Genomic DNA, 21,780 nt, shown 5'->3' with positions numbered 1-21,780 from the left:
TCACTTCACACACATATATATATATATATCTTGACAAACAAATAAAAACGCTATAGATTGTGGAAACAATTCATATCTATTCTATCAATTACCCTACCTACCATAAACTGAACGCCTAAGATTCAGTAGGTAAATTAAGTAAAAATCAAGACTTGCATCAAAAATATCCTAATATGAGAGACAATGGCGTCATTTTTACTTAGAGCTTTCAGCTCTTTGATTGGTTTTTGGGCCCCGTTTTTAAATTGGTCCACATTGAGGTCCAAAGGGTCCAAAATTAAACTTTGTTTGATTTCATCAAAAATTGAATTATTGGGGTTCTTTGATATGCCGAATCTAACCGTGTATTTAGATTCTTAATTTTTGGTTCCGTTTTCAAATTGGTCTACATTAAGGTCCAAAGGGTCCAAAATTAAACTTAGTTTGATTTTAACAAAAATTGAATTCTTAGGGTTCTTTGATATGCTGAATCTAAACATGTATTTAGATTTTTGATTATGGGCCTAGTTTTCAAGTTGGTCCAAATCGGGGTCCAAAATTAAACTTTGTTTGATTTCAACAAAAATTGAATATATGGGGTTCTTTGATATGCTGAATCTAACCATGTATTAAGATTTTTGATTTTTGGGCCCCGTTATCAACTTTGTCCACATTGAGGTCAAAAGGGTCCAAAATTAAACTTTGTTTGATTTCATCAAAAATTGAATTCTTGGGGTTCTTTGATATGCTGAATCTAACCATGTATTTAGATTTTGGATATTGGACCATAATAGGTGAATGTCCAATTTAAAATTTTTAAGTTCTTAGACCACATTCATTCTGTGTCAGAAACCTATGCTGTGTCAAATATTTAATCACAATCCAAATGCAAAGCTGTATCAAGCTTGAATGTTGTGTCCATACTTGCCCCAACTGTGGTCGTATCAAGCTGCGCCCTGCGGAGCATTTTTTTGGTTATTATCTTGAATATTATTATAGATAAAGATAAACTGTATACAGCAATAATGTTCAGCAAAGTAAGATCTACAAATAAGTCGCCATGACCAAAATTGTCAGTCGACCCCTTTAGGAGTTATTGCCCTTTATAGTCAATTTTTAACAATTTTTCAAAAATTTTTGTAATCTTTTACAAAAATCTTCTTCTCTGAAACTACTGAGACAAATTTAACCATACTTGGCCATAATCATTATTAGGGTATCTAGTTTAAAAATTTGTCCGATGACCCCGCCTTCCAACCGTCATGGCCGACTTGGTTAAAAATAGAACATAGGGGTCAAATGCAGTTTTTGGTTTATATCTCTGAAACTAAAGCATTTAGAGCAAATCTGACAGGTGGCAAAAATGTTCATCAGATTTAGATTTATCTGCCCTGAAATTTTCAGATGAATCCGACAAACCCGTTGTTGGGTTGCTGCCCCTGAGTTAGTAATTTTATAGAAATTTTACAGTTTTTTGTTATTATCTTAGATACCGGTATCATTATAATATCTATTATTATACCTTACATATATTTCAAACAATTCTATTGGGTAAAACGTTATCACGTGACATGGAATAATTCAGTTAATTTTCATTCAATTACAAGGAAGAACGAATAACCCTAAAAATTTACACCAGCGTTGAATAACCCTATTATTCACCGGCGAATAACCTTCTTAGTTTGTTGATTTGTACTCATGAAAATGACGTCACAGACGTAAATAAACAAAATGGCAACATTCAAGTTACAGGAAGCCCATTGATTGAGAGAAGAGGAAATAAGGCTTTTGACGTGCATCTTGTGCCGATGATATCTCTAATAACGGTCCTTTTCAGGGCCATCAATATTTTACAAAAGAATCTACCTTTGTGGTACATACGAGAATTCTAAGACACAAATTACATGTATTTTTGAACGTCAACTTGTGTTTGTTACTGACTCAAGTAAGGGTTAGTGCTTTTACAATGATTCAAAACGCCCTTCCACTGTTAGTTCGGTATAATAAAACAATTGTGGCCCCTTAGAAGCGATGAATATCCAAAATTGTCAACCCTTAAAAGTTATTTCACTTCGGGCTGCGCCCTCAGTGAAATAACCTTCTCGTGTTGACAATTTTGGATATTCACCTTTTCAACGGGCCATAATTGTATAATATCTAATACTATTAATTATGATTTTAACCTTATTTTACATGATTTCCAAAGCATCAGTAAATACAGGTGAGCGACACAGGCTCTTGAGAGCCTCTACTTATACGACCTCAAAAAATTTGCGTTCGTATAATGCTATCATGTTGTCCTCGTCCGAAGGCACATTTGGTTTTACGGACAATAACTTAAGTTTAAGTGACTGGATCTCTATGAAATTTTACCAGAAGGTTCAATACCACAAAAGGAAGGTTGGGATTGATTTTGGGGGTTATGGTACCAACTGTTTAGGAATTAGGGGCCAAACACGAGCATTTTTGTAGTTTCCGGACAATAACTTGTGTGTAAGTGTATAGATCTCTCTGAAATTTAACTTCAAGGTTCCATATCACAAAGGGAAGGCTGGGATTGAGTTTTGGGATAATTGCCCCAAACGCTCAGGAATAAGGGGCAAAAAATGGGCCAAAAACAAGCATTTTTCTAGTTTCCAGACAATAACTTATACTTATTTTCTTCAAAATTTTGAAATTTCTAATTTTTTTACAAATTTTTTTTTTTGGAGGGTTCATACTTTTTCAAATTTTTTCAAACATTTTTTTTTGGGGGGGAACAAATTTTTTAGGGGGATTTTTTTTCTCATAAACTTGTTTTTTTTTTCCTAAAATTAAATTTTTGGTGTTTTTTTATATGCTGAATCTAACCATGTTGTTAGATTTTGGATAGCAGACCATACTAGGTAAATAAATGTCCCATTTCAAATTTTTAAGATCTTTTACTACATTTATTTTGTGTCAGAAACCTATATTTCTGATCACAATCCAAATTCAGACAGTATCAAGCTTGAATATTGTGTCCAAACTTGCCCCAACTGTTCAGAGTTTGACCTCTGCGGTCGTATCAGGCTGTGCTAGGCATAGCATTTTTTTAAAGTTGCACAGGCTTTTGAGGTATTAAAAAAACCACTAGGGAATAAAAGGACTTGTAGGGTATATGTCAATGAGACAGCAACCCAACAACACACAAAAATATCTCGAGGTTAATACATGGTTTTCAACAAATAGACAAAATGTAAAGATCTAAATCACCTCAAGTCTAGAATGGTAGTATATACATTTAAAACAAAGATATGCCATCAACACCAAAATCTACCAAAAAAGTGATACACGATGATTTCTGAATTAAAACTGTGCTCCAAAAAAATTAAAAACATGTATAAGTGATTTACACTTGTGATCTCTATGATTTCTATCATCATCCCTGTTTGGTTATAACACCCTTTCTCTGGCAGTTAATATAAGTTATATGGTTTGCTACTGAACCTCTATGGATCCATAGAGGGTTAGTAAAATCCATAGGTGTGGGGCGGAAGGCCAAATTACCTATGGATTTTACTAACCCTCTGTGGATCTGTAGGGGGTCAGAAGCGAACTGTATAACGAATTTATCACACATGTGACTTTTCTTGCCAAATGTTGTATAGAAATAAACATAAAATACAATAACAATAGTAGTAGATGTGATGTCATGATACTACTATGATATCTACTGACTCCCTACGTATGCATAGGATGTCACCATGCCACGGTGTAAAACAAATCACATCACGAATATACCAGAGGTGCAATAAAGGTGAATATGCATGATGATTATTCCTTTGTTCTTAATAAAATAGGAGGGATTAATATCAGTCTAATTTAAATACATGAAAAGGTGTAGGTACTTTCTTTAAATAATGTACAGTCTGGATGTATACTAAATTGGTTACTTAAATGTGACTTCATAGTTTAGAAAAAAAGTTAGGTCATGAACATAAAATGCTACAAACTTGAGAGATCATATGGCTTAAGTTCATCTAATATTATTATATGTGTTATATGTTGCAAGGAAGAACACATCCCTTGCTTTTAAAATTGAATATCTTGACAATCTTAAAAATGTTGGATCTAGAATAGTTTGGACATCAAAGCCATAGATCAATTACAGATATACCGGTACATGCAATGAATAAAAAATTGCAACATAAATTAAAGTCGACCTGAAACCCTTACCAATGAAAATAACAATACACAATTGTAAGGGTTTAACTTAGATAAAAAAAAATGTTTTGCTATTAAACAGTCCTCTCTATCAATAATAGTTTGCAATCAAGATATTAATTAAAAAATTGTTAAAAATGGTCATTTCAGGGGCAATAACTGTAATTTTCTTAAAATTCCCTGTGGGAAAACCTTGACCTGCAGATAACATTAACAGAATGATAATATCATCTAGTCAACATAGCCCAAATCATCAGTTGGCCCCATGTAAGAGTTATTGCCCTTGAATGATGATTTTTACCCTTTTTGCATAATTTATAGGAGATAAGAGAACAAGATCAGCAAAATAAGATCCCTATATAAGTCATCATGGCAGAGATTGTCAAAATGACCCCTTATATGAGATTCTGTCCTTGTATCACATTCTATGGACAGATTGAAGGGATAACAGCACCTGTTCAAACCTTTTTGTTGCTCACGACAGGTAAAAATATAATGGTATAGAGGAACATTAATGAATGATGAAAGTGGTGAGATTGTGTCATCGACAAGTTTAAACATATCCCTTGTCATCTATGACACAATTTTTTTCCATAACGACCAAACAAGTTCTGAAGGCCTCTATAAATCACACATGTTCCGTAACGATCATACAAGTTCTGGAGGCCTCTATATATAACAAATGTTCTGAAACGATCAAACAAGTTGTGAAGGCCTCTATAAAACACAAATGTTCCATAACGATCAAACAAGTTCTGAAGGCCTCTATAAAACACAGATGTTCTGTAACGATCAAACAAATTCTGAAGCCCTTTATACAGCACAAATGTTCTGTAACGATCAAATAAGTTCTGGAGGCCTCTATATATAACAAATGTTCTGAAACGATCAAACAAGTTCTGATGGCCTCTTTAAAACACAAATGTTCTGTAACGATCAAACAAGTTCTGCAGGCCTCTATAAAACACAAATGTTCCGTAACGATCAAACAAATTCTGAAGCCCTTCATAAAGCATAAATGGTCTGTAACGATCAAACAAGTTCTGGGGCCTCTATATATCACACATGTTCCGTAACGATCATACAAGTTCTGGAGGCCTCTATATATAACAAATGTTCTGAAACGATCAAACAAGTTGTGAAGGCCTCTATAAAACACAAATGTTCCATAACGATCAAACAAGTTCTGAAGGCCTCTATAAAACACAGATGTTCTGTAACGATCAAACAAATTCTGAAGCCCTTTATACAGCACAAATGTTCTGTAACGATCAAATAAGTTCTGGAGGCCTCTATATATAACAAATGTTCTGAAACGATCAAACAAGTTCTGATGGCCTCTTTAAAACACAAATGTTCTGTAACGATCAAACAAGTTCTGCAGGCCTCTATAAAACACAAATGTTCCGTAACGATCAAACAAATTCTGAAGCCCTTCATAAAGCATAAATGGTCTGTAACGATCAAACAAGTTCTGGGGCCTCTATATATCACAAATTTCTGAAACGATCAAACAAGTTGTGAAGGCCTCTATAAAACACAACTGTTCCGTAACGATCAAACAAATTCTGAAGCCCTTTATAAAGCACAAATGTTCCGTAACGATCAAACAAGTTCTGGGGGCCTCTATATATCACAAATTTCTGAAACTATCAAACAAGTTGTGAAGGCCTCTATAGAACACAACTGTTCCGTAACGATCAAACAAAGTTCTGAATGCCTCTATAAAGCACAACTGTTCCGTAACGACCAAACAAATTCTGAGGCCCTTTATCAAGCACAAATGTTCCGTAACGATCAAACAAATTCTGAGGCCCTTTATAAAGCACAAGTGTTCCGTAACGATCAAACAAGTGGAGAAGGCCTCTATAAAACGCAACGGTTCCGTAACGATCGGACAAGTTCTTAAGGCCTCGTTTTTTTGTTGCTGAATATATCAGCCTGATGCCTGAGACTCTCGGTTGTTATTAATTATTTGGAAACAGCTTTATTGGGCAACAAATAAAGTAAGGTCAGAGTAATCTCGATTTGTGTTGAAATTTTTTATCCGCATGTATATGGGTTTCAAAGTAAATTTTAGAATTCTCAAATTCAAGCAGTTGAGAGAATGTGTCCTTCAAACGAAACGATATTGGTTAATTAATCCATAATTTGTCTGTAGAGAAAATAACATAGTCACGACCTCTGCAGTAAGACATGTGTTTTGCAACATTTGGGTGTTCGAAGAAAGATTCGAAGAAAGATTCATACATACATCGATAAAAAGTCACCCTACCCAACACCGCCCCTTCCCAGCAAGAGTTGTTATGATTATTCTAATTCAATTTTAATTGTAACATTGTAATATATTGCTATTACTTTTATGGCCGTTACATTTCTTCAGAAAATTAGTAAATCCATTATATAGGTCTGATGGTTAAACACATTAAATTTCAATATAAGGCACCACTTAAAATTTTCTCAACATTTTATGTGTAAAATATAATATATGATGATGGATAAGAGACAAATTACGAATATAAAATTGATATATATATATTTTTGTTTTACATACAATTGCTCTGAATCACAGGCATTCATTTCTATCACGTAAAATTTGGACTACTTTGTGCATATGCCTTCAATCCCTCGGGGTATAAATGTGCATTTCTTTAAAACATAAATAAAAATTAAATATGCGGAAGATTCATTGAAACACTTCTCGTAATTGATCAAACAAAAGGTAAAAATCCTATCAAATTCAAAAACAAATGACTTATTGAATTGCATAATCAGGTCTTTTATAAGAAATGCTACATTAATGACTCACAACAGACAGTCGGTCATATACTAGTTGATACAATTTCCTGGTGCTATGTAAAGGAGGACCATGCGTTAAGTAATGCATAAAACTGAGGATAACAGGAATTACCAAAAATAGTGGGCAGTACAACTGACCACACTTAACATCAGCAACGGAGTCCTTTTACAAAAATACGCTTTGAGACAAAAACAGCGAACAGCGCACGATTCCGATAGCATCACTTGCAGAAAAATTTCATTAAAATCCAATATAATGAAGAAGAAAAAACAGAGGACCACCGCAATCTATATAGACCTCTTCATGCAGGCTCTTGTTGTCTTCTTTGTTTTCATTCTGTTGTTGTGTTTCATTCTCATTGACATAATCACCGTTGAAAAACTGTTTTATTTGTATGAGTACGAGGCGCGGATCTAGACTTATTGTATTAAAGGAGATCCTGAAATTTTAATGACCTCCATAATTCGAATTCATAATATACATAAATCATTGAGGACCCCTGAAATATTTCAGGACCTCCACAATCCGATTTCAGTACCTCCTTAAATACAACAATTTTGACTTAATCCGCGCCTCATATCTATATAGTAGGATATTGCATGAAACCATACATGTTTGATGCGGACTACAACACAAGAACTCTCAGCCTAGGTAAACAATTCACCGTGAACAGACAGTCGTTCCCTTGTTTCTATTGACAGTGAAACAGATTAAATGCAGTACTGTGCAAATCATAGTCCAACATTTAATGATGGCATTTGCTTGGACCAGCGTCGTTTCTGTGCGACAAATATCGATGTTAAGTACATGTAAGCTATCAACGTAAGTTTGGAAAATTCGCAAATTTGTATCAGCGGCATGCACATTTGATCATGTTTTGGCCCTTTGTAAAATTTTTGAAAATGTTAGAGTAAAAACGGTAGCAGCTGTTGCGTAGAAACCGTTTTATGGTTTCATCATAATTTTAGAGTTCAACTGAAACCCAAGCTTGGTCAATGTCTATTTATAACATGACATTATATTTTATGGACATGTACGGGGTGCCAGCTGAACTTTGATCATCAACTTGTCTCTGATAAAAGGAGGGTTTTAGTCCTTAAGTTGCAGGTAGGGAATCAATGTTGATGTGACATGATAATATTGTTGCACAGAGTTGATGAACTGTGGAGTAAAGTTCACTTGTATACCTGGTTAGCTATGGTGTATTTAATGGTAGTAGTTAAAGATTGGTCCACAAAGAAATTTGACAAACTATGTAAGTTAACTTACCAAATTATATACCAAATCATGAATACAAATTAGACAAAAGTTTTAATAATATTCCCCCCTTATAATATCGATAGTTCAGAATCATAAAGTATGAATTATAACTCTCCCCATGTACATTTGACACCTTGAGGTAACATAAAAACGGATTCATCTAGTGGTCCACTTTCTATAGACAAAAACTCAAACAACTCAGTTTCAACATACATCCTGCAAAAAACAAGATCAAACATTGTTAATATACCGAAAAAAAGCATGGCAGTGTATATTCAAAAACAACTCCAGTTTAAAGAATTAGGTGAAGTACAGAAGAAAAAAAAAATACCATTTATTTCTAAGACCAAGATCCCGAAATTAAAACCATTATTCGAGGTTCAAAGTAGATAATAGCATACAAGTAATTAATTTCTTTTTTTCAGGGGGTTGTTTTTGTTTTGTTTGTTTGAGTGTGTGCTTTTTTGATTATTTCAAGTTTTTTTTAGATGGGTTATAATGCATATTTACATCCTATAGTTATGTATAGCTCATTCAAAAACAACGGTGAGATTTCATTAATTTGTCGACATTTTTTTACAATCATTTCGAATGTTTATCCTAATGTTGGATGACAAATTTAATTTCCATACTAGAGATAGCACTTACTTATACGGCAGACCTGTCTCAGTGTGAAAGAAATAGTCCAGCGTAAAGAGGAAGTATTCTGCTTTCCAATGGTCAAATGTTGTAACGTTATCACGTGCTTGTCTGACAAACTGTATCCCTGGTAACAGAGGGTTTGGTGGAAATGTTTTTGGAATCTTCCTGTCAACAAAAGATATATGACCATCAAATACGAATTAAGAATGCAAGTGCTTATTAAGTTTAACTGTGTTTGAAAAAGGCGTTTCAAATAAAATAGCACATGAGTTATAGTAAACCTGGGCTAGCCATAAATACAACAATATGATAAATAAAAAATTACAGAAAAAAACAATTGTCACAATAAATCGTAGGCTCGTATCACAAAATTCCCGTCAAACAAATTAATGAACACACCAAAACAACCTGAATGTTACAAATGTACAAGCTACAATGTATTTTACGTGTTATGAAATCTAATCGGAGGTACAGTTGTCGATATTTGAATGTAAGAAGGCATACTTTCTTTTAACAGCAGATTGAATACTTTGAGCATACTTTTAACAACTGTGAGCTTCTTTGATAAGTTAGAACTTAGAAAAGTTGAAATTGTTACTGATGTTGTTGTATCTGTGAACCGATACCATAGAGTTATGTGCCTTTACTGAGCTTATTCATATGGCATGTTCTTCTGAGCAAATTCTTATTATACGTTATTCTATGTACCTTAGTTTTTTCCATTGCTAAATATAAAAAAGGGTGATAATTGACTGCTCACAATCAGTGCCAATAACCTGTCCTGGGTCAGGAAAAGTGTAAGTGCTTGCTTTTGTAACTATCCGATAGTTTTGTTTTCACTTATTTTTGTCCTTCAACAGTTCTAGTCGGTTGCAATACTTAATAGTGTCTGTATATAGACTCGGCCGTTTTAGAGCTTGGCATGTTTCATTGACACTGGTATATTATTTTATATTTTGACCTCTAGATGTCTTTTCGTGTTTGATTGTGTTCTTACATTGATGTCTCGTTGACATAAATCCAACGTCCATTTTATTTATAGTATACTTTTGTAGCATACTTTTGCAATGAAAATAATACTTTATAAAGTTGGTGCGTCCGAAGCACTTTTCTGGATTTGCCTTCATCAGGAATGCTCACAAGTTACAAGTCACGTGCGCTAAATTCACTTGTATACTCGATTGCTGTACAGTACATCTGGTGGCAGTTGTACTAGTATTTAAAATTAACAGTACATACATAGCTGTACACTTGACATATGGTGGGTCTGGAGTCGGGAATATATTAAACTGAAGTCCTTGGCTGTAGTGGTACAGGTACATGTACAATGGTTCACCAAGTTTATCACAGGCATACTCGTCATCCGTATCGAGGAGATATGTCATATTAGATTCTGGAAAATGAAAAACGATTTCGTTAGTTTTTTGCGCTATAATAAAGTTCATCACCGTAAAATGGTAAAACAACTGAACACTGAAATCTTTTGAAAATCTTTAAAAATGTATTAGTTTTTTGTCTTCATCTTATTCATTATGTATCTATATGTGTATCTTACGAAGCTATCGAATGGAAAACGTTATGGCACACCTTTAGAATTTTTTTTTGTAGAATTACAACGTCGGAAATATATGTTTTTATGTCTTTTGTTTTTCATTTTTATTTTTATGTTAACTCAATTATCAATAAATATTCCGATAAGATATATCCTTCTTCAGTATCAGTTATTGTGTACCATTTTGTTCAAAACGTGTTATTATTGATTATTCACTTAACATATCGATTATCCGATATCTTATCAGTTAAATAACCACTATTTTTAATGGTTAACCGGCAATAATTGTCGGTTAATCGCTATTTTTTAAATCAAATTAACCTTTTCATTTTTTGTATGTTATTAAAAAATTGCGGTTAACCAATAAAATAGCGTTTAACCGATAAAAAAATACTAATTAATCACAAATTTTAAAATGAATAATCAGTAAATATAAATTTTAAACCAAATACTACACCATAATCAGTAAATTGGTGTAAAAATTGGAAACGATTTAAATATGAAATAAATGAACGATTAGTTATTTCATGTACAGTTTCATTTCAAATTCTAAATATTCTTTCATAAGAATGTTTCCTTTCTGTTTGATAGATTTCGACCACTGCGTATGAACTTTTTTATTTTTGATAAATTACCAGAAGGGACACCATAACTGTCTAGCCTCATCCATTCGTTGTGAGAATCAACATACCACCCAGTGGTTAGAAACTCGCGTGTTGACTGGAAACGTACGCATGCCTGAAATAAGGAAAACACATCATGACTAGTATATGCTAAAAATAAAGAAAAGGAAAATGTTTCCATGTGTTAAAACAGAATTAGTGAATAGAAGATACAGATGAACAATTAGTAATAAAAAATACCGAAATGGTGATAAATGAAAGATGAGGAAATTTAATACTGTTTTCTCTTTTCGAGATCTTTTCTCTCTCTTTTGCTATTTCTTGTTTTCACAATGAGTTTGATACCTTGTAGACCTCCGGCCATTCTGGAACGTTGGGAGACCAATATTCAGAAGAAGCTGTGCATACGTGTAATATCAATACATAACTTATCCATCGAATATCCATTATTGTTTATGTTTATAATTACTTTATCTTGTCTGTACTTTGTACACAATACTCATCATAAAATTCACTACGTATCTATATAAAATATTTTTGTCGCTACCAATACATATTGCCTTGTATTGAGAAAGCTGAGATTAAGCCGTCAGGCAAAGTTGACCTTAGGGTAATTTGGCTATTTTTACGTCCTTTTTTATCTTATACTATAGCTCCTAACATTTCGAATTTACACATCCCTGACTTTCAAATGTTTTTATGGGCTGAACTTTTCTGTTGAATTTAAATCACTACGGACGCACGTAAATTATAAGGCGGTTTTTTTTTATATTACCTCTTGGTATTTTCTTCCTTTTAAAGTCTAAAATAGGGGTCGTTTGCGTCTTGCTCTCAGGGGCATAAAAGACACAACACCAAAACGAAACCAAACAAAAAAAGACATTTAAGGGACCATAGTTGTCCACAATGGATTGGTGTCTATACAAAATGTCAAGCTATAAATCATACCAAATCTAAAACGGTTGTGAAAAATTAAACAGAAACAACCAAAGACTGATTTTTTTTGGGGGGGGGAGGGGCAAACTTGTTCTTTGTTTATATCTCACCCACCAATTCCCTTTGAATCTCGACCAGTTGACAAGCAAAAGGTCTAGTCCTATACTATAAGCATTCGTAGGTCCATATCGTTTGCTTTTAACATTTTTTTTATCGTATATTATTTTTACTATCAATGCTGTGCCACGAATCTGCATTGATTGTAAAAAAAATCTGATAAAAAATGTTAAAAGCTAACGATGTGCACGTATATTATAGGGCTTGCAAAAAGGTTCATAAAAGAACATACAATCAACACATTACTGATCTGCTGCTAAAATATAGTGAGTATTGGAGTACATTAGATGTACTATAGTAAAGTCAGTCAGACTAATTTATTAATGACAAAATGTAGTTGTTCTTGTTAACAGAGCTGATGTTTATCGTCAACATTGCATGTGTAGGCTAACAATTTCCTGTTTACTGCTTGCATTGCTTGCAAGAAACAAGACGGAAACTAGCACTCCGCCTGCTGAACATATATCCGTACTACGTAAACAATTTATAATTAATGAATTTCTGTACATTCATTGAAAAGATATGTACCAGGTACAGACTAAAATGACAAATGAAGAGATTGGTCTACATCATTCATGACACGTTTCAGGGAAAAAAGGCCAACGAATTAATGTTCGTCTTGTTAACATAAATGTTACGAACATACACACTTGGATATGTAAAAGGATGCGTGGGTTTTTCTGATTACTCGAGAATGTGTAATGAATAGTAAAAAAAAGTAGGAAATTGTCTAATTTTAGTAATTTCGCACATGACCTTTTTATTGACATCAATGATGAGTATGCATGTCTGAAATTTGTTTACGGAATTCAAAACGTATATAAATAATTGTTCAACTTTCTTAGGACATAACTTCAACGGCAATCAAGCTACACTACTTTTACTAAACTAAGACTTGTGTTTGTAACTACCGTCAAGATGAAAGTAGCATTTACTGTATGTTGTCTCTTTGCTGTTGTTTACTATTGCCATGGAGCTTGTTGGGTAATACCTCCTACATCAGGTACAGTTATTTATTTTTTATAAAATGATTATTCATCAGACCGGTATTAACATCTCCTCATTGAATAAGTAAAAATAAAAATATGGGATATTATTTTTCTACATCACTCTATACTAAGGTACTGTACTCGTTAATCTGAACAAAGTGCACGATTGCTAAAAAAATCTATATTTCTGTGAATGTTTACACAGTACACTTTAGTCACTTACTCATCGTTAAAAATTTTCCTCTGGGTTTCTTTTCCAATATGAAATAAAAAAGAAATGTTAGTTTAAACAATATATTATTTTTTCGAAAGTGCACAAATTACAGTGATTAAATAGAAATACAGGGATTCGGAAACAAGGAAATTTTATATAAAATCAGTTTCCCTTAACAAGAGGACAACATTGGGAATATAGTGTAAAGAAACACGCTATAATATAACTTACAATTTTACATTACATGTTTATTCTGTGGTTTGCCAATTAAACTCAGAAGTCAGATTGATCAAAAGATGTGGTCAACCCATATCTAATTGTGGTATTAGCTGCGAATATGATATGTGTATAATTGTGGTCCACAAAATAAAGAAAAGTTGGTACCACTTAAAAAAGACTGAGTGTTGATTATATTACAATATACAACGAGACAGTTGACAACGATGATATTAACCATGATCACATGTTAATTATTTCGAAATCTCATGAATACATTATTTTTAATTTAAATTTCGACAAAACTATCTGTTTATCTGTTTCAAACATTTCAATTTGTATTTCAGGTCGGAATAACGTGTATGAAACATGTTTCTTTGCTGGTGAAATAATGTATCCAGGTTCTACAATTACAAGGAACTGTGTGAGTTGTTACTGTGGACATTCAAGTGGCGGATATCTCAAATGTTGCTCGTACGTATAAATTACATTCATTGTTTTTGTTCAATTAAAAATTGTCTGATCTGGTATCGTGTGAAATAATTGCTATTCGGTCTAAAATCATACTAGTTCTTTAGTTGCAAGAAATCCTTAGGCACAGTGTCCATAGGTTACTGCTTTGTATATCCTAGATGCCTAGATGTGAAAAGTGTTAAGTCTCCTCGGTCACTATAAACACATAAAATGTTGTATATGAATTTAAATAAGACGTCAGGTCGTTGGTAGTGATACCCATTACATTTTTGTTTTTTTTTTTAATTTTTTTATGACTGACAAAAAAGAACAAATAGGGTATAATTACCAATAAGCAACCCAACAATCCAAACAAATCAAGTATTTCTGATGATTACAACAACATATGTACTTTCTTATGTATAAGTAAATCTGGGTAAATCATGGGATAGTAACCAAATCATAACAGAGAGAAAACCAAAAGATATCTGTTAATATTATCCCGTACTCCATTTAAATTTTTCCATTGTTATATATTGATAAGTTATTCATTTCTTTTCTTTTGTGTTAATCACATAAAAATGTCTATCTCTCCTTAAATATCTCTTAATTGTGGTAAATCTTAATATAATAGAAACAAATGTCTTAAATATCTTAAATCGATGCTTGCAAAGAACAGTGAATTAAATACAAAAATAAGTCTTGAGCTGGTTCATTCTTTTTTTGTGAAAAAGAAAGTTATAAAATGGACGCTCTTTTATTTCAGAGTCGGAAATAAAGTTAAAAAAATCCCTGACGACTGTAAAAAGATAGTATCTCCCGATGGTTGCTACGAACACGTTGTTAAAGTATCAGACGAAAGCAGCATTTGTGACCATGGTGTCGCTATGGTAGGACGATGATGAAGACCTATGATGATGAAATCCAAACTTCTCAGGGATAACATTGGAAACAAGTAGCCGAGCCGAGTTATCGGTGACGCGAATTTGGCCAGTGGTGTCGTTTCCAGTAAATCTTTTTTCTACAAATATATTTATTCGTACACATATATGTTGTTCTCTATATTTTTTATATGGATAGAAAGAAATATGTGGTATACACCAATAAGACAGCATCCCAACACAAAAAAAATATATCTATATATGTCAAGTTCTAAATTGCCAAAAAAGTCTTGAAATAAATTAAATTGAGATTATGAAAGATCTGACATTAACACAAAATTCTTCAAATGAAAAAAAAAAACATTTAGATTATGGCAACAGATAACAACTGGCGAGAACCCTGACTTAGGACGGGTAAATAAACACGTGGTATGGTTCAACTACTCTTTTCAGAACTCAAAAAGGGATAATGTACCAGGCGGATAAAAATTCCTATTCAGAAGAAAAACGGACAACACAATAGTAAAATGGAAAAAAAAAATGAACGGACAAAAGAGTTCACCAAAAAATAACTTTTTGGAATTTTGGGTCCTCAATGCTCTTCAACTTTATACTTGTTTGGCTTTTCAACTTTTTTTTATCTGAGCGTCACTGATGAGTATGTAGACGAAACGCGAGTCTGGCGTATAAAAATTGAATAGTTTCATGCACATTTTGTTATGTCGAGGCCTTTTATAGATTACCATACGGTATGGGTTTGGGTTGGGTTTTGCTCATTGTTGAAGGCCGTATAGTGCCCTATAGTTGTTAGAATCATCGACCTTTGGTCTCTGATGGATACTAGTAGTTGTCTCATCGGCAATCATATCATATCTCATTTTTTAAAATAACAAGCATGTTTGCAATCAAACCAAAAGCATCTTATGGTGTCAGTTTCAGAGATTGGTTTGTTTGAATCGGGTTGGCTTTTACAAAATATGTCTTGTCCGTTCTAAAAGAAGACATTTGTATCTACGTCGGTCCATTTTTTCATGAAACAAAGCTGGATAAGTTCTTTCATGTTGTCTTTAAGTTAGAATGAGGAAAACTTGTGTAAAGAGTAGAGCAGTGAACTATTTTATAGTATTGTTGTACCCTCCCCTTTTAATCAGCAGACGAACAAAAGGCACATAAAATAATACTCTATAAAAATCAGAAAAATAAAGTACTTGACTCCCTATGCTCGAATGGTCGTTAGCTTGTAGTTCTTTTTTGACATCTCTTATATGTATTACTTAAAATGGACATGCATACGCGTGCGGATAAAATGAATTAAGTTACTTTATATAAGAATTTTGAGTTGGTAGATTGATTGGTTGATCGACCGACAGCAGTTGGACGCCGAATGAGCAAACTAAACGAACTAGTTAAATACTGCTAAAGCAACTTATCAATCTTGTTCTGAGGTTATGTTTCATTAAGATATCCAAATAACTCAGTGCCCAGATATACAACAGCAATTAAAGTAATTTTTATCAATTCTGCCAAGAGAGAGAGAGAGAGAGAGAGAGAGAGAGAGAGAGAGAGAGAGAGAGAGAGAGAGAGAGAGAGAGAGAGAGAGAGAGAGAGAGAGAAGTTCTGGATACCAAATTTCACTTCTTTGGTCTCTCCAAAAATCCAAAAATCAAAACTTTAAATTTTTATTGCACAGCAACAAAAAAAGAAGAGCTATTTACTATAACAACATACTTTGTAACCAATCAAGGGACTAAAGGGAAAACATTTTATTTGTGAAAAATTAAATTCAATAAATCTTTAAAAATACTAAACAAATACAAGCAGTTTTGTAGTTTGGCAGCTTTAAGACAGTTTAAAATTTATGATTTTTTTATTAAAATTTAAGAAAGGACTAAAAAGTGGCTACCTATAAAGTGCAAAACAAAATAAAAACAGAACCTAACGAAACGAAACGAAATTTACCAAAACGAAACGAAACACGACAAAACAAAAAGTAACGAAATATGACGAAACAAAACGAAACGAAATATGACGAAACATAACGAAAAGAATATTTTTTGAAAAACTAAATATTATATAAAACAATAGGCTAACTTGTTTGATCTACAGGGAATTACTTAAAAGACCTGAATTTGACACACCTTGATTGTCTAAATAAATAAACTATATGCAGAAATTACTTGTCGACCTTTAGATTACTAGTACTGCTCTCAATGTGGTTGTTAATTGTATATGTCTGTATATTTGACTCAGATACCTCCACGAGGGGTTTCAATAATGGTACATTTTTTAATAGCGAGTAAAATGGCGAATAAAAGGAAACGGGATATGTCCTTTTGTATTAAGGGATAGTTCAGTATTTGTTATTTGCACCTTTGTGAGTTATCGAACCACAATCAACTCTGAGAAAAACTCATTATAAATGAGCTTACACATAGTAGGTATAATGAGCGGCCTGGATCGTGTTTTTTTCGAGTGATTTAATCGGGTTTTATCGAGAGTGACCACGTTTTTTGGAGTGAATATGATAAAACATGTTTTAAAACAAACAAACTTTTTTTCTTGGAAGACGTAAAAAAAGATGATAGAACCTAATATACAAGATCGTACAAGGTAAATAAGTATTTGTGATGAAAAGATATTATCAACTCTACATTATTCAAAACAAAAGTTTAATTCAGCCTTACGATGCCAAGTTTATTCTAAAATGTAGATTAAAGCCATTTCTGTTCACATACAAATGCAAATTACAGAGGAAATGCATACATGTAATCTATATATATACTTAGAAATACAGACACTTTACAAAAATTCTTGTTATTGCATTGATACGGTCATTTTGGAAAGTATATTCATCTTTATATATCCATGTATTTTTCGAGAGCAGTCTGTGTTTTTTTTCGAGTGCGTCCAGTGTTTATCGAGTGAAAAAAATTCCACTGGCTTAAATTGTAATATGTCGGTGCATTTACATTAAAAAAATTCAATTAAAGTACTTTTTCAAAGCACGAAGAAACTAATGTATTAAACAGTTTGATAATGCTTTATTAGCACGTATTTTTCATAAAAAAACATCGTTCATTTGTTAATATTGTTGTTAGCCAAGTCTTATAAATTACATGGACACCAGCATATGTATATTTGGAAAGATCAAACATGTATGCGCCCAAGTAATGACTGTTCACATCATGCAAGTCCACTGTATTCAACCCATACAAGTTAACGTATGTTTGTTTGGGTACGTTTATGGTTTCCAATATGTCCACACCCATGTAAACGTATTAAACATGTTGTATCGATTAACATATACGTATACTGATGTCGATTCCATAAGTTTATGTGATGTGAAAATCTTCATGTTAGTGTACCAATTGTATGTATTGTTAATTTGTTCTCGACCGTGACATGCATGAAATATTTGCCACTGGAAGTTAGGCAACCAAACATCAATCATCTAAAATTGTCCGTTCATAAATTAAAAAATCATGAAGAAACTAAGGTTTCAACTCCCTCAGGCAAAGTTGACCATAGATGGATTTGCTATTTTTAGGTCCGTTTTGGTCATATAGCTCTTCAACGATTTCGGTTTTTCTACATCCTCGGCTTTCAAATATTCAGCTTTGAACGTTCCGGATGTAGTTTAATCTAGAAAAGCGCTTCGGACGCATGGAATTTATAAAGTATTGTTTTCATTTTTTATTTGATATTTCATTTAATTCGATTCAAAGGTGGATTTTATATGTGTTTTTTTTTTTTGTTTTTTTTTTTATTGTTATTGAAATTTTATTTTTTGGAGGGGAAGCCTTTTTTTGTAGAATATTTGTGTTTTTATTGATTTTTTTCTGATTTTTCACTGCTGTTCCATATTTTTCTTACCCTATTTTTAAATCTCAGGGGTTCGCCACTGTAATATATATCAATCATAAAATATTATTGACTTTATAAAACAAAGGTAGCATGAAATGAAATTGAAAAGATTATGAGTCCCCTGTACTCAGTAATAAAGACCGTTTTAAAAAGCACCCAGTGTATTCTTATATGTTACCAGCCATGACATTTTCAGACTTATGGAGGCACTAGGGTCAAAATGAGTTTTTTGCATTTTTATGAAGTATACATAGATTCAAGACGCTCTGACAAGTAATTTTGCTAGAATCAGCAAAATAACAGAATAATGGTCATTTTTGTTACTTTCGATTTTATTAAAAAAAATGATATTTTTTTAAATTATCACACCTATTATAAACAGTTTCTTGGATTAATTTGCACTTCTCATGAGTGCAAATTAGAACCACATTTTTTTAACGGTAGAATCATCAAACTTGATAATAATGTACCTCTGGGGACAGGTAAAACGATACAATTTTTCTTTTGGTGCAGCTCGCCTAGTTCGGCAATACGAGTGAAAACAGCGACAAAATATAGTAGGATTTTCAAAAATAATGTTAAATCCTATGGGATTTTTTTTATCCTATAGGATTATCACGAAAGACTTTTTCTCAAAAACAAATGTCCCTTAGGATTATTTTTTCTCGTAAGGAATTTATTTTGTCCTGTGGGATTTTTTTTTCTCCCGTAGGATAATTTTTCTCCTTTTTTCTCTAATAGGATATTTTTTCTCCTACAGGATTTTTTTCTCTCCCTTAGGAGAAATTATGTCATGTAAGATTTTTATGTTCTCCCTTAGGATGAATTTTGTCCTATAGGATTTTTTTTCTGGTCGCAATTTTTATATGTGTGTATGCAAAACAAATGATGTATATATATATCCGGATATGGTGTACAGATTTTTGCACCTCATGTTTGCGGTATAACATCTTTTCCGCAAGTTTATTGTTTTCTGTTTGGTATTAAATTATTAGTTAAGATCCATTTTGTTACATCTGGTGATCCGTTTATTTGGCAATCGCCAATGGCAGTCAGCAGGGTTTAAGAACATCCGTTGATCGACTTTCTAGTCAAATGTGTTTTGTTAAAATATACTTTTTTACTTTTTTGGTCTTTTGGAAAATGTTGTTTGTGCTGTGTTTAGACCCCTCTACCATGAAATTTGTTTTGCATGCACACGGATAAAAATTGGGTTTTTATCCAACGCAATCATAGGTTTGAACGTTGTTTTCAATTTAGACTTGTATCTATACATCATGTACATTCTTAAAACACATTTTCTATACACAGCATATAAAGATGTCAGGTATAATATAAACGGTGCGACAACTCTCCAATATATATAGGAGATGACAGCCATTGTTCATCGTATACGAACGGACTTCAACAATGAGCAAAACTCATACCGTATAGTAAGTTATAAAAGACCGCGAAATGACAAATGTAAAACAATTCAAACGAGAAACCTAACGACCTTACAAAAAAATAAACGAAAAACAAATATGTAATACAGCAACTAACGACAACCAATGAATTACAGGCACCTGCCTTGAGACAAGCACACACAGAATGTGGCGGGGTTAAAAATGTTTGCTGGCGCCAATTCTTCCCCTAACTTATGACAGTGGTGTAACAGTACGACAGAGGAACAAACTATAAAACCAAGTTGAAAAGGGCTTATCTCATCAGATCGATACAAAGCAAATAAAACCCTAACAAAACACAAAAGACACAAAGTATAGATTTGAGAGTACTCGCAGTTAATGAAAACTACATTGTAGTTCAAAGTCAATAACAATTAATAAAAAAGCATGTATCTAAGACTAAAATATCAATCAGTACACATCCAACATCCATTGGATTTAGTGTAAAGGCGTAATTAACAATCAGAGAAGAACACGACTTTGTGCAATATGTGAATAACAATGATATTTAGTTTGGTCTTAATTTACTGATAACAAAATCAATTTTCATACCCATAAAAACAATATTCAAAGATCTAATTACGATGTTGAACTGGTAACCTATTAGAATAAGTTTATTTTAAGTATCGATAAGTTTATCCGGATCGTATCTAAATGTACGAGCTCGTTAAACAACATCACCGTAAAAATAAGAATGTGATATCCCGTTTGTAATAAGTCTTCTACAGGTACAACCTTCCAAACCAAATCTTTGTATCTATGGAAGCATTTAGTGAAAGATTTAAGTAATTTGAGGTAACGAAATTCTTGACTTAATAATTTACCAGTAAACATAAATTACGTTGATTGAAATCCAAAAAAAGTCACTACAGAAACGGGGATAGCGAACGAGTTGTGATATATGCACATCGTACAATGGTGCAAAGGGAACAACACCTTCCAAAAAAGGAAAATTGATATTAGGGAACGAAAAATCGTCCCTGTTGTCGTAAATTTTTGTGTAGAGTTTCACGGGTAAACTAAAATATCTAAATATTGGAAAGGAGAATTATTTAAAGTTTGAATTTGATTTATTTAAAGCAAGTTCCTTTGGGTAAAATTCGGCAGTATATTTAGAAAATTCTTTAGTTTGAGACGTCGCAAGATACTGGTTTTACATCGAAAAAAAAACGTGCTCTACCTATTCTAAAACACGTTTCAGTATTAATATAAAATTGTACTTCCAACATGCGATATATCAAAAGAAAGCTTGTTCTATTCTCTTTTTAAACATTACCAGCATTATGTAGTGCGATAATGAATTAATGAGAAATAATAGTCCAAATTTCGTAAAATTTTATTTGTGTCCTGTGTAGCAAATATTTACATATTTAATCTTACCACATTATTCGCATTGGCGTAGCTAGCCCTCCGATCTTACCGAGGCAGGGGGCCTGGGGGGCTGCGCCCCCCAGAAGCTATAGAGGTTTTACCATTTGAAAAACGAAAAAAAACATTAAAGTTATAGCAGTTGTTTTACTTTATTCAACAAAATAATGCTAATAAAAATAACAAAACACGTGAAGATATGATCACCTCGCAGAATCTGCCAATTAATTTCCAAGCCGTCGTACACTCTTTAAAG

At 32.8% G+C, this 21,780-nt stretch overlaps 1 protein-coding gene and 1 long non-coding RNA gene across 2 annotated transcripts; one reads left to right on the top strand and one right to left on the bottom strand.

Annotated features, from left to right (window-relative positions):
- Positions 1–8,256: 8,256 nt before the first annotated feature.
- Positions 8,257–11,488, bottom strand: LOC127733500 (uncharacterized). Its single transcript, XM_052242853.1, has 5 exons — positions 11,387–11,488; positions 11,054–11,156; positions 10,106–10,259; positions 8,873–9,031; positions 8,257–8,440 (listed from the first exon to the last, which is right to left on the bottom strand). The coding sequence occupies exons 1-5, from the start codon at positions 11,486–11,488 to the stop codon at positions 8,329–8,331; spliced, it is 630 nt and encodes a 209-aa protein (XP_052098813.1). The 3' UTR covers positions 8,257–8,328.
- Positions 11,489–12,737: 1,249 nt separating this feature from the next.
- On the top strand, positions 12,738–15,014 carry LOC127734733 (uncharacterized). The gene is made up of 3 exons (XR_007997727.1): positions 12,738–13,097; positions 13,861–13,987; positions 14,733–15,014. It is a non-coding gene; the product is annotated as an uncharacterized LOC127734733 (long non-coding RNA).
- Positions 15,015–21,780: the final 6,766 nt, after the last annotated feature.

The sequence above is a fragment of the Mytilus californianus genome, unplaced genomic scaffold (genome assembly GCF_021869535.1).
Source record: "Mytilus californianus isolate M0D057914Y unplaced genomic scaffold, xbMytCali1.0.p SCAF_3, whole genome shotgun sequence".
Classification (NCBI taxonomy): Eukaryota; Metazoa; Mollusca; class Bivalvia; order Mytilida; family Mytilidae; genus Mytilus; species Mytilus californianus.
Note: the sequence above shows the minus strand (reverse complement) of the source record. Positions and strands in the feature narration are given on the sequence as shown.

What these genes read in the sequence shown, in the direction of transcription:
- LOC127733500 (XM_052242853.1), bottom strand. Translation starts at nt 11,488, where the DNA reads ATGGATATTCGATGGATAAGTTATGTATTGATATTACACGTATGCACA. An exon ending in AATGGCCGGAGGTCTACAAG is followed by an intron (nt 11,157 to 11,386) that starts GTATCAAACTCA and finishes TCCTTATTTCAG; the next exon opens with GCATGCGTACGTTTCCAGTC. An exon ending in CAGTTATGGTGTCCCTTCTG is followed by an intron (nt 10,260 to 11,053) that starts GTAATTTATCAA and finishes TTCATTTTCCAG; the next exon opens with AATCTAATATGACATATCTC.